General features: G+C 39.5%; 1 protein-coding gene across 2 annotated transcripts in view; it reads left to right on the forward strand.

The window, feature by feature from the left end:
* The window catches only part of lrba (LPS responsive beige-like anchor protein), a 329,573-nt gene that overhangs the window by 136,542 nt on the left and 178,693 nt on the right, over positions 1-14,338 (forward strand). For both annotated transcript variants that reach the window (XM_051704960.1, XM_051704961.1), the window contains exons 34-35: positions 61-125; positions 2,399-2,507. In XM_051704960.1, coding sequence (XP_051560920.1) covers positions 61-125; positions 2,399-2,507 — 174 coding nt within the window. The remainder of the gene's footprint in view (positions 1-60; positions 126-2,398; positions 2,508-14,338) is intronic.

The raw sequence follows: 14,338 nt of genomic DNA on the forward strand, positions 1-14,338 counted from the left end.
CTTTCTCATACTGACTACTGTATGACCTTAGTGTAAATTCTCTTTTATTTCTCTCCACAGGAGTGGCAGAATTCCATCCAGAAGAACGCAGGCTTGGCTTTCATAGAGCTTGTGAACGAGGGCAGGTAATTACTTAACCCTTTGTTTGAACCTCCTCATTATCTCCAAGCTTACAACGCTGTGTCGGGTCTGTACGATCAGATCCAGTTTGGGTGGAAATCAATGCAATGTGTAAAGAGGATCAACAGGGTGACCTGGAGTTCAAGGCGTCTGTCAATAACATGGTTTGTTCCTGTGGGGTTCCCATGTGTTACGGAGAGGGTTTCTGATAGAGCAGCAGTGCCTTAGTTTCTCGTTCACCTCTTGGGAAATCTTTCTCGTATCTTGCCATTTTCGGATAGGTTTATGCCTCATCTGTTGGGCTCTTGTGCCCAGACTCCCTTTGGGATGGAAGGATCTGTCTTCAATTTCATGCCCTTAGATCTTTCAGATGGCTCTCATTTCTACCTTAGGAATGGAAATTCATGTTAATGAATGCTACAGTGCTGATGAGCACTACAGAAATGCTAATGAATGCAGCGATGCACTGAAATCATGAGCAGCTCCTTTTTTCTACCAGACTCTTGAAAAGCAGGGTCAAGAAGGTAGACAACATCTGTCCATCAGCACCTGTCAGAGAGATTCTCAATGTAATGCTAGCTCTGTAAGTACACTCCAAAAATGTAATTATAATGCTTTCTATTCTGAAATTAGGAGGATCAACATTGAATTGGCCACAGTGCTTTCAGTAACACTTTCTGAATCCTAAATAAGAAAAGTACTGTGGCAGTACAGTGGTACAAAGATAGCATTAGAGGGTAATACCATAGTACTCTGATTTATAAAATGGATAGTTGAGACTCTAAATTCTTATTGGATGAGCTGAGTTCATATTCGTTGTAAAATTACTATAAACGTACACCTGTGACAACACATTCTTTATTAACTCTCTTATAGTTGGTGCTACATTGCTTGGCAACCGCAAACAGCCTAGAGTACAGAAAAAAATGAACTACTGTGTATTACTTGGCTGAGGAATTGTTTGTTGATTTATTATACCATGGTAGTAAATAATTGCCATATTCATATACCATGGTATTTACATGGCACTTAAAGGTACTTGCCATAGTATTATCATGGACATGTCCAAAATGAATCATATCAGTATCATGAAGTCAGTAATAACAGATAAAAAAAAGAAAGTGAAAGGGTGATGGCATGAAGGGCAGTCATAAAGAGTGGCCTGTGTAATTGATGGCAGTCGGGGTGAAAGGGGTGGGAGAGGGTCATTGCAGAGTTCCGGGCACGTCCGCTCCCCCGCTGCCCACCACTGACACACCAGGCTCGGGTTTCAGCCCTCCACCCTCCGCCTGTTATTCTTCCACTTTGCAGAGGCCTGAGCCTCCTGACCTGCTGAGAGACTCCTCTATGTCCCTGGGGGGAATGTTTTATTAGGCCACGGCTTGTGTTGTTCACAAATCTGCCTGGGGTGTAAATGTGCTGTTTCAAGATCAGGTATCTCCCCGACTGTGCCAACCCAGGGCATTGTGGACAATAAAAGCAATGCTGATCCAAGAACAGGGCTCTGAAAGGACAGTGTCAGGTTTGTGCTCTTCAAGCTTTGAGAAGTGATGGAGAGTTGACAAACAGTAGCAGCAAAGGCAGGATAAATCTGATCTCAGATCAGCCCCTGTTATCATCAGATGCCCTATGATAAGGAGTTGTGTTTGTGTGCATGTGTGTGTTTATCCAAGGAAGGCTGTTCTTACATATGTTGCAACATGAGCCAGGGTGATGCTTGCGCCCCTCCCCATGCCCCTTGAGTCCGTATCTTGTTAGATACGTATCGTTTACAAATCAATGGCTGGTTGTTTTAGTTGGGGTGGGTTGAGATGCCATGCTAAATAAAATTTTCTGCTTGTATTACATGGGGTATTAAGCTGATTTAACATGTTATTGGAACTTTGATGCCCTAATAACTGTGTTATTAGATTAGTAAAATTAATTTCACACCTAAACAGTAGAGACATATGGAAGATAACCTTTTTTGCACGTGGACCATTTTGTTCCATTGCACACAGTATTGAACTAATAAACAATGTGATTTATTGAAGGGTCATGTCCGTAGATGCCACTTTTGGACAGTTTACAACCTAATGCGAGCAACACATTTCCCATTAAATCTGCAACTGTATGTGCAACTCTGAAGCTAATATTGTTTTCCTATAAAAGTAACATTAAATCCTGTATGTTGGTTGAATTTTTTCCACAAACACAAAATGCCTCTTTATATTATGTAGAATTAGACAGACTCATGCGGTTATATTTTCTTCATTTTCGATGTATGTTTGATATGCAGGCTGCTGAGCCACACCATGAAGGACCATCTGGTGCGTGTAGCTAATGAAGCCGAGTTCATTCTGAGCCGCCAGAGAGCAGAGGACATCCACAAACATGCTGAGTTTGAGGTGAGCTCACACTATCAGTTTCAGTTTAGTGATTATTTTGTGGTAGTGGTTTTTAATATTTTTAAGACTCCATGAAATGGCTTGACAAGCACAGTTTTCTTTCCTTTGACGTATTTACTTTTGAAACAGGAAGTTAGGGCTAGGCATATTGAAGGGCTCCCCCCTTTCTTTAACCCTCCTCTTGCGTTCAGAATCTGTATTCACCTTTTGCATTTGCGGGTCAATTTTGACCCAGTGGAATTTAAGCTTATAAATCATTCATAACCCGATGGTTTTCATCTAAAATTTTATTGTATGTAATTAATAACTTCTTAACTGTTCATGCATGTAAAAAGATGGATATTTTTGGCATGTTAACTGACAAATATAGAAGTTCTTACTTAATATGCAATTTTTTATTTTTGTTTTTAGTAGTAATACAATTTAGAAATAATTAGACTTTTCAAAATATAAATTAACTACGTTAAATCCAGTGTGATACATGTGAAGACATGTTTTTTGTCAATATTTCTGTGAAATTGTATTTCAATATAAAATCATTTAAAATTTATATTAACATTTAATGTGAGAATTACTAGTAATTTGAATGAATTTCTTAATACGGCTCATTACAACTCGGTGGTTAAAATGTATGAAACCAACGTATTCTTTTTCATCTAAACATCATCAGAACAACTGTACAACTCAAGTCTACAACGTTAATACATCTTTACTATGTCTCTCATGAGATCAGAGAGCTGCAGAGTAAAATGTGAACAATTTGCTCTTCCAAAGCCCTATTTAGGCTAAAATGTGCATGAACTTTTACTCTCGTCACACCCTGTTTAGGCATTAGTACCTTTGATTTAGTTTATTTGGTATGTTCGTTACACCTGTCATGTCTGTTTTGTACAGAAATGTGTGTGTGTGTGTGTGTGTGTGTGTGTGTGTGTGTGTGTGTGTGTGTGTGTGTTTATGACTGTACGTGTATGCGTGTGTGCAAGTTTGTAAACAAGATGTGTTTAAGTGTGTATGAGAATATGGGAAAGATGTTAAATGTAAGAAAAGTGTTTATAAGTAAAAATCTAATTCATATATGTACAGAAAATCTACATAATATCATGTGTAAAGCCACAGTTGATGCCTGGGTCAAAATTGACCTGCAAACTTAAAATATGTAACTTTTTTTTTCTTTTTTTATGGTTATATCTCTTTAAAAAAAAAAAAAACATGTATTATGATATAGTCCCAACGTTTGGTTCCCATACTAAAAACTATGTGGTATTTAAAAAATCTACCTCTCCCGGGTCAAAAATGACCCAAACGCAATAGGAGGGTTAAAATAGCCAATAGACGTTAGATATGTCAGGTGGAATTAGATGGGTGACTTTTCCATTATAGAGAGTATTTTTGGGGTGAAATATATATAAGAATATGATTGTGTGCCTGATTGTGTTTTCAATATAGTTTCATAATTTAAATGTATATATATATATATATATATATTCAAATCTCATTGACCTGCCTACCTAAACAGCATTTTTAAACAGTGTTCGAATGTGCCTTTGATGCACAATAATGCTATCCATTCCGATTACTAGGCCATAATGTTATAAAGTATAGGACGAACGGTACAAACATCTATGCTTTCTTTAATGTGCAGCATTTGTGAGAGGTATATATTTAAGCTTTGACTTATTTTAAGATTTTCTAATATGGCAATTTTTCCTTTTAAAGTCATTTCGCTGGAAGTATTGCACTTTACAGTGCAAGAATGCTTCAGTCTAAACACATACATATTAATAACATTTGTATTTATTAAGTCGGATTTCTGCTGCAGCCGAGTCAAGCACTGGCTACATTTTCTTGACATACTTTACAAGCAAGCCACTTTTACATTTACGCAGATGTATTTTGTTTCAGGGTTGATTTACATTTTTAAAAACTGTTGCAAGTTTTAACAATACTTCAGTCCCTGTGGGGATATTAGAAAAAGAAACCCTCAAGGGTTTGACTTAAAGTTTTGTCTGTAAGAACTGAGTGGCTGCCAACGTGCGGGAGAACAAATGTTTTCTTTTCAAACTTAAATGGAAGACGGTTTCTAGCTTTGGCCACAGAGATTGCGTTTGGCATGTATCTTACCAAAACATAGCAGTGCGCTTGATTTATTCCTTATAGCATAGCCATGGGGCATTCCTCCACCACTGCCCCGCCAAACACACATTCACATATAACCTCTTTTATCACCACAGTCTCGCTTTCTCATTCCTTGCTTCATGTCTACCTGTTTCTTTTTTTTCCCCGCTGATTCCCATCAGACTCATGTTCTGCCTTTGTGGGAGAATTTCACCAGTGACAGGAATACAGCACCTTCATTTCTTCTTTCTTCTCTCTTTTCCCATCCCTCCCTCTGGTTCTGTCTGGCACTGGGGCAGGATGTGACAGTGTAAAGGGGGAGTGGGCTCTGTTCCACGTCTCCCACCCTCAAGTTGTAAAATGTTATTATTTCAGAAAGGTTCAAGGCAGAGTCCCTTATACACAACTGAGACTATGAGAAGAAAACATATGATGGACAGTATTAAAAGTAAACATATAATTAGAGAAAGCGATCTTGTATCATGTCTTTGAGAGGTTCTGCAGTGGTCTACTTTGTTAGGGTCATGCTTTTTTTTATGTATGCTTATATTGGCAGCTTACCTCAAATGCTTCATTCAACATCTTGCTGTTCTCTAAAAACAAAAGAATTGTGACTTTGTGGTATGATGGAGTCCTGTTCTTCAGTTGTCATTAACAGCTCAAAGCGGTCACCATGTGCTCACATTGGCTGGCTACTCATAAATGACAATATTTTGGATGACAAGGCCATTACAGTAGTAACACACAACAGTGCACAGTGCCTGCAGGCGTGCCCTTTGTGAAAGACAAGATCTGGCAGTATCAGTTCAGCGTACCCTGCTTAAACAAGCTTCCTCACCCCACAGTGACATTTAGAGGGGATCTCCGAACACCCTTCCTCATCGTTCTGACTGCCCCAAATTCCCAGTATTGGCCAAATTCTCCCAGATGCACTATGGGAGACGGCAGCTCTCTGGGAACGTGCTTAGCTTTCCCTTTTCACTCTAATTGGCCCCTCTGGTCCGATTCTGTCTGCTTTTCCAGCCTCACTCACAGCATAGTGGAGAATACATTATTCTCACAAATACTGCTGGATATTCAGCCAAATGTGGAAAGAAAATTCACAAATGATGGATGTCAGGCATATTAGTTGGATAAATTGTAAAAAGAAAAAAAGAAAAACATTGAGATGCTGTTTTCTTATACCGTTCTAAACTTTTCGGCTAAATATGTACATATACAAAAATCAGGGGTGAAAATAAAATATTCCCAACATCGCAGTTCTCTGTTGTCACCCATGGGAGTTTACTGTATTATTTAACACTACATGAAATCTCCCATTGTGCTGATATCTGTGGACCAAGGGTAGTTCGTGCAGTTTCACATGGCTTGACCAGCACTGTCAGGTGCAATTACGCCTCGTTTTGTCACTCAGAATCTGAAATCGGATGTACTCCCTGGCCAAAGTCATATGCTGTGATGCTCCAGTGACCCAAACTCAACCTTATCAAGAGAAACTGTTGTTAGACAGACAGATGGCAGTTTAAATAGTTTTTCAATGGAAATCTTATGAAGTAGAGGATTGGTTTCATGTACAGTAATTTGTAGAGGGAAATAGGGCAATGGTAAGTTGGGTCACAGTCAGATATGATGGTTATGGACGACAGTTTGATATGGGTCTAAGTTTTTCCAAATGATGAAGCGATGAGTGTTAAGTGAGTGTTTCTCAAACTGGGGTCTGTCACATATAGCCAGGGGTTGAAGGTAAATTCCTGAATTGTGAACACAATTTTCAATGAAAAACCAGAGCATGGATATGATCATATATATATACATACATACATATATACAGTTTTGGAAAAAAAACTAAGAGACCACTGCAAAATGATCAGCTTCTCTGGATTTACTATTTATAGGTATGTGTTTGAGTAAAATGAACATTTGTGTTTTATTCTATAAAGTACTGACAACATTTCTCCCAAATTCCAAATAAAAATATGGTCATTTAGAGCATTTATTTGCAGAAAATGACAACTGGTCAAAATCCGAAAAAAGATGCCGTGTTTTCAGACCTCAAATAATGCAAAGAAAACAAGTTCATATTCATTTATAAACAACACAATACTAATGTTTTAACTTCAGATCATCACCGATCCTCCACCTGGTCGTCTAATGGTTAGACGGAGACCTGGAGAGGCCTTCAAGCAAACATTGTGAAATTTGGTGGCAGATCGGTGATGATCTGGGGGTGCTTCAGCGAGGCTGGAATTGGGCAGATTCGTCTTTGTGAAGGACGCATGAATCAAGTCACGTACAAGGTTATCCTGGAAGAAAACTTGCTTCCTTCTGTTCTGACAATGTTCCCCAACTCTGAGGATTGGTTTTTCCAGCGGGACAATGCTCCATGCCACACAGTCAGGTCAATCAAGGTGTGGATGGAGGAGCACCAGATCAAGACCCTGTCATGGCCAAACCAATCTCCAGATCTGAACCCCATTGAAAACCTCTGGATTGTGATCAAGAGGAAGATGGATGGCCACAAGCCATCAAACAAAGACGAGATGCTTGAATATTTGCACCAGGAGTGGCATAAAGTCACCCAACAGCAATGTGAAAGACTGGCAGAGAGCATGCCAAGATGCATGAAAGCTGTGATTGAAAATCAGGGTTATTCCACCAAATATTGATGTCTGAACTCTTCCTAACATTAGTATTGTGTTGTTTAAAAAATATATATATATATATTTCTTGCATTAAGGTGATACATCACACTCAGATAGCTTCAGATCATTTATATTACTCTGAAACCATGGGAACTATTCAGGTGTAATGCTCCCATCAGCATAATGCAGAATTATTGTGTAAAGTAAAATAACTATAATTCAGTCAAGGACTGGAGAAAAACTGTCCCCTGTAAAAAATAAATCTGGGGACATAATTTGATCATAAATATACATTTCTTAGAATCGTATAATTGTATTTTTTTTTCTAACAACATCACTTCTATTTCCCATTGTATAAACAGCACACGTTTCTCTAGAATCCGTCTCAGTATTGAATCCCTCACTTAGATATAGTTGCTCCTCTGTGACCCCTGAAAAGCAGTGAGCCTCCGATAAGTGCTGCACTGATATTGCCATATTGATTTTTCTCCATTCTGGGTCTTATACCATCTTCTCTGAGCCACTGGTTTCATTTTGCACGGCCACAATAAAAATAACAGGCCAGTGAAAAATGCCCCCAGGGGGATCACACCGCCTCTCCGTCCAGAAGAGCGATTTACACAGGATTTGGATGTTTAAGGGAACAGCATGAAATATGAGACATATGAGAACCAAAATAGATGAAGAAGTTTGATTTTTAGTTTAAGGTTATGCATGTAAACATGTTTTAGTGTGATCAAATTGCTTACTAACTAAGTTATAGCCAATTGTTTCCATGACTATGTAAACCTTAAAACTATAAAATGAGGATTTAAACAACTTTACAGCTCAAATAATACATGAGCTTTAACTGATTAATTAATGTAAGTGCTTTTATAAAATGATGAGCTTCACATTTCTGCCTTTAAACCTCCACAAATCACAGCAACACAGATTTGTGCTTTTTTTTTTTTTTTTAAATAAAAGGAGGGACGAGTCGAAATACGTTTTTGTGGTGATCGATATTATGCCACAAACGTGGCGATTTAGCTTAACTTGAACCTGGAATATTCCTTTAATTACAGTCAAAATGATGATTCACCTGTTATTATTACCTAACAGTTACTTCTGTGGCTAGGTCCACACCAAAAGTGTGTCATCGTTTTCCAAAGTATACAATACTTGTTTTCAAAAGTCTGTTTTCAGAGGAGGAAAACACCGTTCTAGTATGGATCAGAGGCAGAAACTTTGTGTGTAAGTGGCCTCTAAGGGGCGAAGGTATTTCAGCGCAAAAACCTGAGTCTTATTCACTTATCACCCGCAACCACTTTAATTTAAGCAGGCGCAATGAGTGCTAAAATAGCACTGCGTCTTGTGCATTTAAATTAGGTTATTGTCATTCTTTTCTGCGTAAGCAGGCCACCTTTCTAGTATGTAAATTAGGCTCATTACAGCTTGTTTTTTTATTCATAAAACTCTATGTGGAGGTGAGGACGTGGTTGAGCGCCCATCTGAGGAGAGAGAAAGCGGTAAGGACATCCACCTGAGATGAACTGTTTCTAATGACTGTTTCCGATGTCTGGATCACAGTACTGGAGTGATGCTATTCAGACCTGATGGCAGAGTGTTTCAGATGCTCTGCTGCATTCTCCGCTCTACAGCTCTCCGGACTGGCCCGCTGTGCATATTGCAATCAGCACGTATTCTGGGGGCTTTTTTGCACCTTTGCCAGATCTGCATAATTACTTTATTGAATGGGGTGTTAAACCAGCATAGAGAGAGCGTGCAAACAAACTGCGCTTTTACTGGGCACAATTCATTATTGGTGTATTCCCCCTAAATTTTGACCTGTAATTCAGTTAGGATGAGACACTGCTGTACTGTATTGTTCATTTGAGGAATGGGTTTCAGGAGAAAGGTGGCACCATTGAAGACCATTGTTCCAGTGTTTTCTCCGGTAGGTGAATTATTTAGGAAATAAAAATAAATTTATGTTTGCTCCCTGTCAGGGTTCAAATCCACCAGAAGAAATGACGTTGGATACCAGTGATTTAGGCACATTTTTATTACATAGATGGATAACATATGCTTTTATACACTCCCCCAAATCCCATCCTTTCTCTCTCTCTCTCTCTCGCTCTCTCTCTCTCTCTCTCTCTCTCGCTCGCTCTCTCTCACACACACACACACACACACACACATCCATCCACTCTGGGATTGAGTTATCTTTCCCCCTTGAGAGTGAGATTACAGGGACAGCAGGGTCCTGACGGACACAGAGATAACTGTTGGAAATCCAATTATCTTTTAGTGTTCTCTATCTAATAGGATCCCTAATACGGAAAAGATTTTTCCGGCAACAACTGTACGACGGAGGCCGATACCTGTGAGGGAGAAAAGAATGGACAGAGATTTAGAGAGAGAGAGTGAATTCCTTCTTTAATGAGAGTCTTTCTTTATTAGAAATGAAATGTGGAGGACGTTGGGCCAAAAGGCCAGATCTTTAGGAAGTGATAGAACGAGGTCATTGTTCTCCCTTTCACTCTCTCGCTCCCTCCATTATTTTGATTTTTTTTTTTTTTTGCCGTTCACTTGATCTTGATGTGCTGGAGTGTAATTGAGCTGACTTGTGACTGAAGTGTGTGTGAAGAGAGGTGATGGGCTACTTCATTAGTGTTTTGTGTCTGTGTTCTTGTAAGAGGAAACCAGGAGTTAATGACATCAACTCTGAAATGAGACTCATCATGACCTTGTATTATTCCAGCCGGTGCGTTTACTAATCCTCTGACAGCTATCTGTACTAGCCAAACAAAAGGAAATCTAAGTGATGTGTACTTAGGGCTTCATTAAGGTTATACTCGTGCCCTTTGATAAGTCAGTAGTAATCCTTTTAGCTTCACAGTAAATGCCACCTTTACACAAAAAAGCATTATCTGAAATACACATGGACTTCTCTCTCTCTCTCTCTCCCCTTTCTTTAATTAATTCCCCAGGTGATGTCAGTGTAGCAGGTCATTATATCTAGTCCCCGACCCTCTGGTGAATAGAGCTTTTCCGCTTGCTGTGGTTCTCACTACACTGTCACAGTCAAACGTACACCAAGTTTACAGCGCTGAAGGCTAAGACACTTGAATTTGATTTTTATTTTTATTTTTAAATCCATTGTTTTGTTGGTCAACCCTGAAATTTCTGTAATGCACCGTAAACCCCCCCCCCCGCATCTGTTTACTACATTCACTTACAAGAAGTGTCGTCGTGTCTCCGTAAGTCTTTCAAGGTGTCAGAGGATGACCGCAAGTGTTAATGTATAAAGACAAACCTTTTATTTTTATTTGCTCATAATATGTATGCTCTGCAATTTTGTGCTGCGGTAATAATATTTATATTGTAAGCATTTCGTGTCTCTTTATTATAATGTCTGAATGCCATCATGCATGTATTTACCTACATATGTTTTACTAATTAAGAAAATGCACGACAAGTGCTTATTTCAGAATGGCTCTGGACTTTTTAACAGCTTAATGGAAGATGCGCTTTGGCGTGTTACACAGTGAAGTGGTTGATGAACACCAGCTATGTTTTAAAGGAATGTTTCCGGGTTCAATACAAGTTGAGCTCAATCGACAGCATTTGTAGCATAATATTGATACCACAAAAATTAATTTTGACTTGTCCCTCCTTTTCTTTTAAAAAAGGCCATTTTTGAACGTTAAAATACTCGCTGTTTCAAAAGTATAGTCACATGATGTAAACAATATGCATGCTAACATGATTTTTGAGTGATACAATCACTTACTGACCTTTTCTGTGTAAAGTTATAGCCAATTTTACAACTTCATTGCCATGGCGATATAATGCCAACAAAACGACTGTAAAAATTACGATTTAAACAACTTTACAGCTGTAAAAATACATGAGTTTTGACAGAAGAATTCAGGTTACTGCTTTTATAAAATTATAAGCTTCACATTTCTGCCTTTAAACCCTCCAGAAATTGGCCTTATAAAAATCGACATTTCATAACAAATTTGCAAACTTATGGCAAATTGTCCATTGTTGCCAAAGGTTTGCTGGAGGTTCACCACTACCGGTGAAGAGCTGCAAACTTCTGGCAAACATTTGCGGCGAATCACAAGCTCAATTGCATGTTTGTTAGAACTCTTGATATTTTTGTAAGGGTGGCCACATTGACTTCCATTGTAAATGCCTCACTGTAACTTCAAGAAAAGTCGAAATTGATTTTTGTGGAAATCAACATTATGCCACAAGTTACTTGAGCTTAACTTGTATTGAACCCGGAAGATTCGTTTAATACTTTGTAATTACGTCGCAGGGAATGTAAGTGAATCATCAATGTGCTAATGTTTAGTAGAGTATGGCCCTTACTAGCGCTTGAATTCACGTTCACTAGAGGTCTGCATCCAGACCCGGGACCGAGCACCCGACTGGGTTCGGGCCGGGTTCGGGTTTGTAATTAATGAAAAAATACCGAACCTACCGAACTTGTTTCGTGCATGCCCTCTCACTCACAGACAGGCGCGAACGGATGACTTAGTGGCCGTTCACACCGAACGTGTTTTTGCATGCATCAGTTCTGTTTTCCCATTGTTTTCATATGTAAACACATGCTGGACGAATGTCGTTGACTGTTGTAAAAGTACTTGCTAGGAGAAGAAATTATAAAGATAGTGAGCGATTTCGGGTTCCGGTCGGATTCGGGCTTATAATCTGACGGTATCGTTCGGGCCGTGTAGGGTCGGCCCACACAGTCTCGGGTCCGGGTTTCATTTTAAGGCCCGTACAGACGTCTAGTGTTCACAATAAAATGATACATAGGTAACCAGTGAGTGGAATGAGACACAGACAGAGCGTTAGCTTGACAGAATTCTCTTAAATACTTACAATACTTCTTAAAGTCTGCCTGTTAGATGCTTCCTTGGTCATCCTCTAATGGAGCTGTCTAACATGAAAAAGCATATTTTATAATATAGTAAGAATTCGCAATAGCTCGTACAAATACGATTATATTTTTTTCATTTTGCTTGTGAAGATACAATTTCAAGAGTGTTTATTTGCCCTGTGTTATCTTTGCATCACCTTTTCAACAGTGGTGCTGTAGTTTTATTGTTGTTCATTTGGCTTTGGACCATATACGTTTCCTTTATTTACCATAAGTGAAAACATTATCCCGCATTTACATTCATCCACACCTGCTCCTTGTCGCCTGCCGGTGGACATGTTCATTTTTCACTCGCCGCACATCTCCTTCATTTGACTATTTTTCACCTCAAAAGGACAGTTAATTCCTACAATTTCTCACACGGCGTGACCTTGAAGTTGCGGGAGTCAGCTGCCCGTGGCCCGTGTAGAGTAATGGAACCAAACAAATGCCTTTTTTTGGAGAGCAGGCGGGAGGAAAGATGAAGAGTCTGCCATCTACGCATTGTGACTAGTCCATTAAAAGCACAAAATGAAGGAGGGAGAAAGGGGGACGAGAGCGAATCCAGAGATATTTTGATAAGTTGTTGCACCTGTGTTAACCTTGATGGTCACCCTGACTCTGAGAGGGGGTGGCAACATTGCTTTCTTTCTCTCTCTCTCTCTCTCTCTCTCTCTCTCTCTCTCTCTCTCTCGCAGATTTCTTTAAACCATGATCCCGTTCCATCTATCGCCAAGGGAACAAGGGACGGAGGGAAATCAATACAGAGAGGCATGGCTGACAGCGGTATTGCTCCAGAATTGAAATGCCTGTCAGCCTTTGTCATTCTGTGACTTTTGTTCGCTATTGTACTTTTAAGCCGTCATTTTTCTTGGTTGTCACTTTTCGCTTTCCCTGCTTGCTTTTGTCTGAATTCCCCTGGCTACAATTTTTTCGCTGTGACTTTAAATTTAGAAAGAAAATGGGTCAAAAGATCAAGTGCAATGAATATCTCCTAAATATGATTGGCCAGACGGCATGACATACTCTCTTTTTTTTATGTTGTTTCTCTGAAGCATCCTATCCAAACCCATCTATCCACAGCACAGTATTTGCATTTCCTCATATGCGGCAAGGACAGAGGCATCAGTAGGGCAGTTTCCTGGTGTAAATGAAACCCTGAGGGACATACTGTAGTCTGATTGAAGGGACTGGCGATGGGAGGAAGACGATAGTCACGACACTGTGTACTTTACTGTCAACAGAGTGCAAATCAAGCAAATTAACAAGATCCCCACTGTTTTCACTGTGTAGGCTTGATCACAGAGAAACACCTTGAACTCGTCACTATATGTGTTTGTGGTACGTGTAGACTAGCATGTACGCCTGGCCATGTCGTGTCATTCTAACTAGCTCACTTACACGTGGCCTGATGGAACATAAATGAGTTCTGCTCTCTCGCAAATGATAATTGTTTTATTTAACCTTGCTACCCTGTTTGGGGAAGAGAAAGTGACACTGCCACCCATTATCGTTGCTACCTATCGGTGTGGATGCAGCAGCATGTAAGGTTTTCTCTCACAGATTCCATTGTAGAAATGCCCTATTCTCAGGCATATTTTTCACCCAAGTGCATAACGTTTTCAGTGTTAAAATACTTTATTCTATCCCAGCTTAAGACAACTATAAGTAAGCCATTCGTAGACTGATTTCCTCAAAAACTGTACACACTGTATCTCTGTGGCACAATAGAAAATTGCTGTTTGTTTGAGCCGGCCATCCAGCCCAACACAGCATCATAGACTACATTTACATGGACACCAAACAGCGTTCCCGTTCACATGCACTGTATAAGCAGCATACTCTTTACTCCCGTATACATGCAGCTCGGTCAGTAAGCAGCTTTCTCCACAGCAACATTATTTCCCCATGACACTTGTGTAAATAACACACACGGCATCTGAGGAAGACTTTGCTATTTTGTTCTCCATTGCTTTGCTTTATTTACAGATATTCCAGAATTGTTGCTTTGTTTGTTTCCTTCACTTTCTATCGTGACCTACAGCTGAATTGCACTGCAATAGTGGGATTTCCCTTTTACATAAAACTCCAAGCTTATGCAAACGTTAGGGAAGCTATTCTACATTGGTGTGTATAAATGGGTATAGTTGATAGTG

The sequence above is a fragment of the Myxocyprinus asiaticus genome, chromosome 8 (assembly GCF_019703515.2).
Source record: "Myxocyprinus asiaticus isolate MX2 ecotype Aquarium Trade chromosome 8, UBuf_Myxa_2, whole genome shotgun sequence".
NCBI lineage: Eukaryota > Metazoa > Chordata > Actinopteri > Cypriniformes > Catostomidae > Myxocyprinus > Myxocyprinus asiaticus.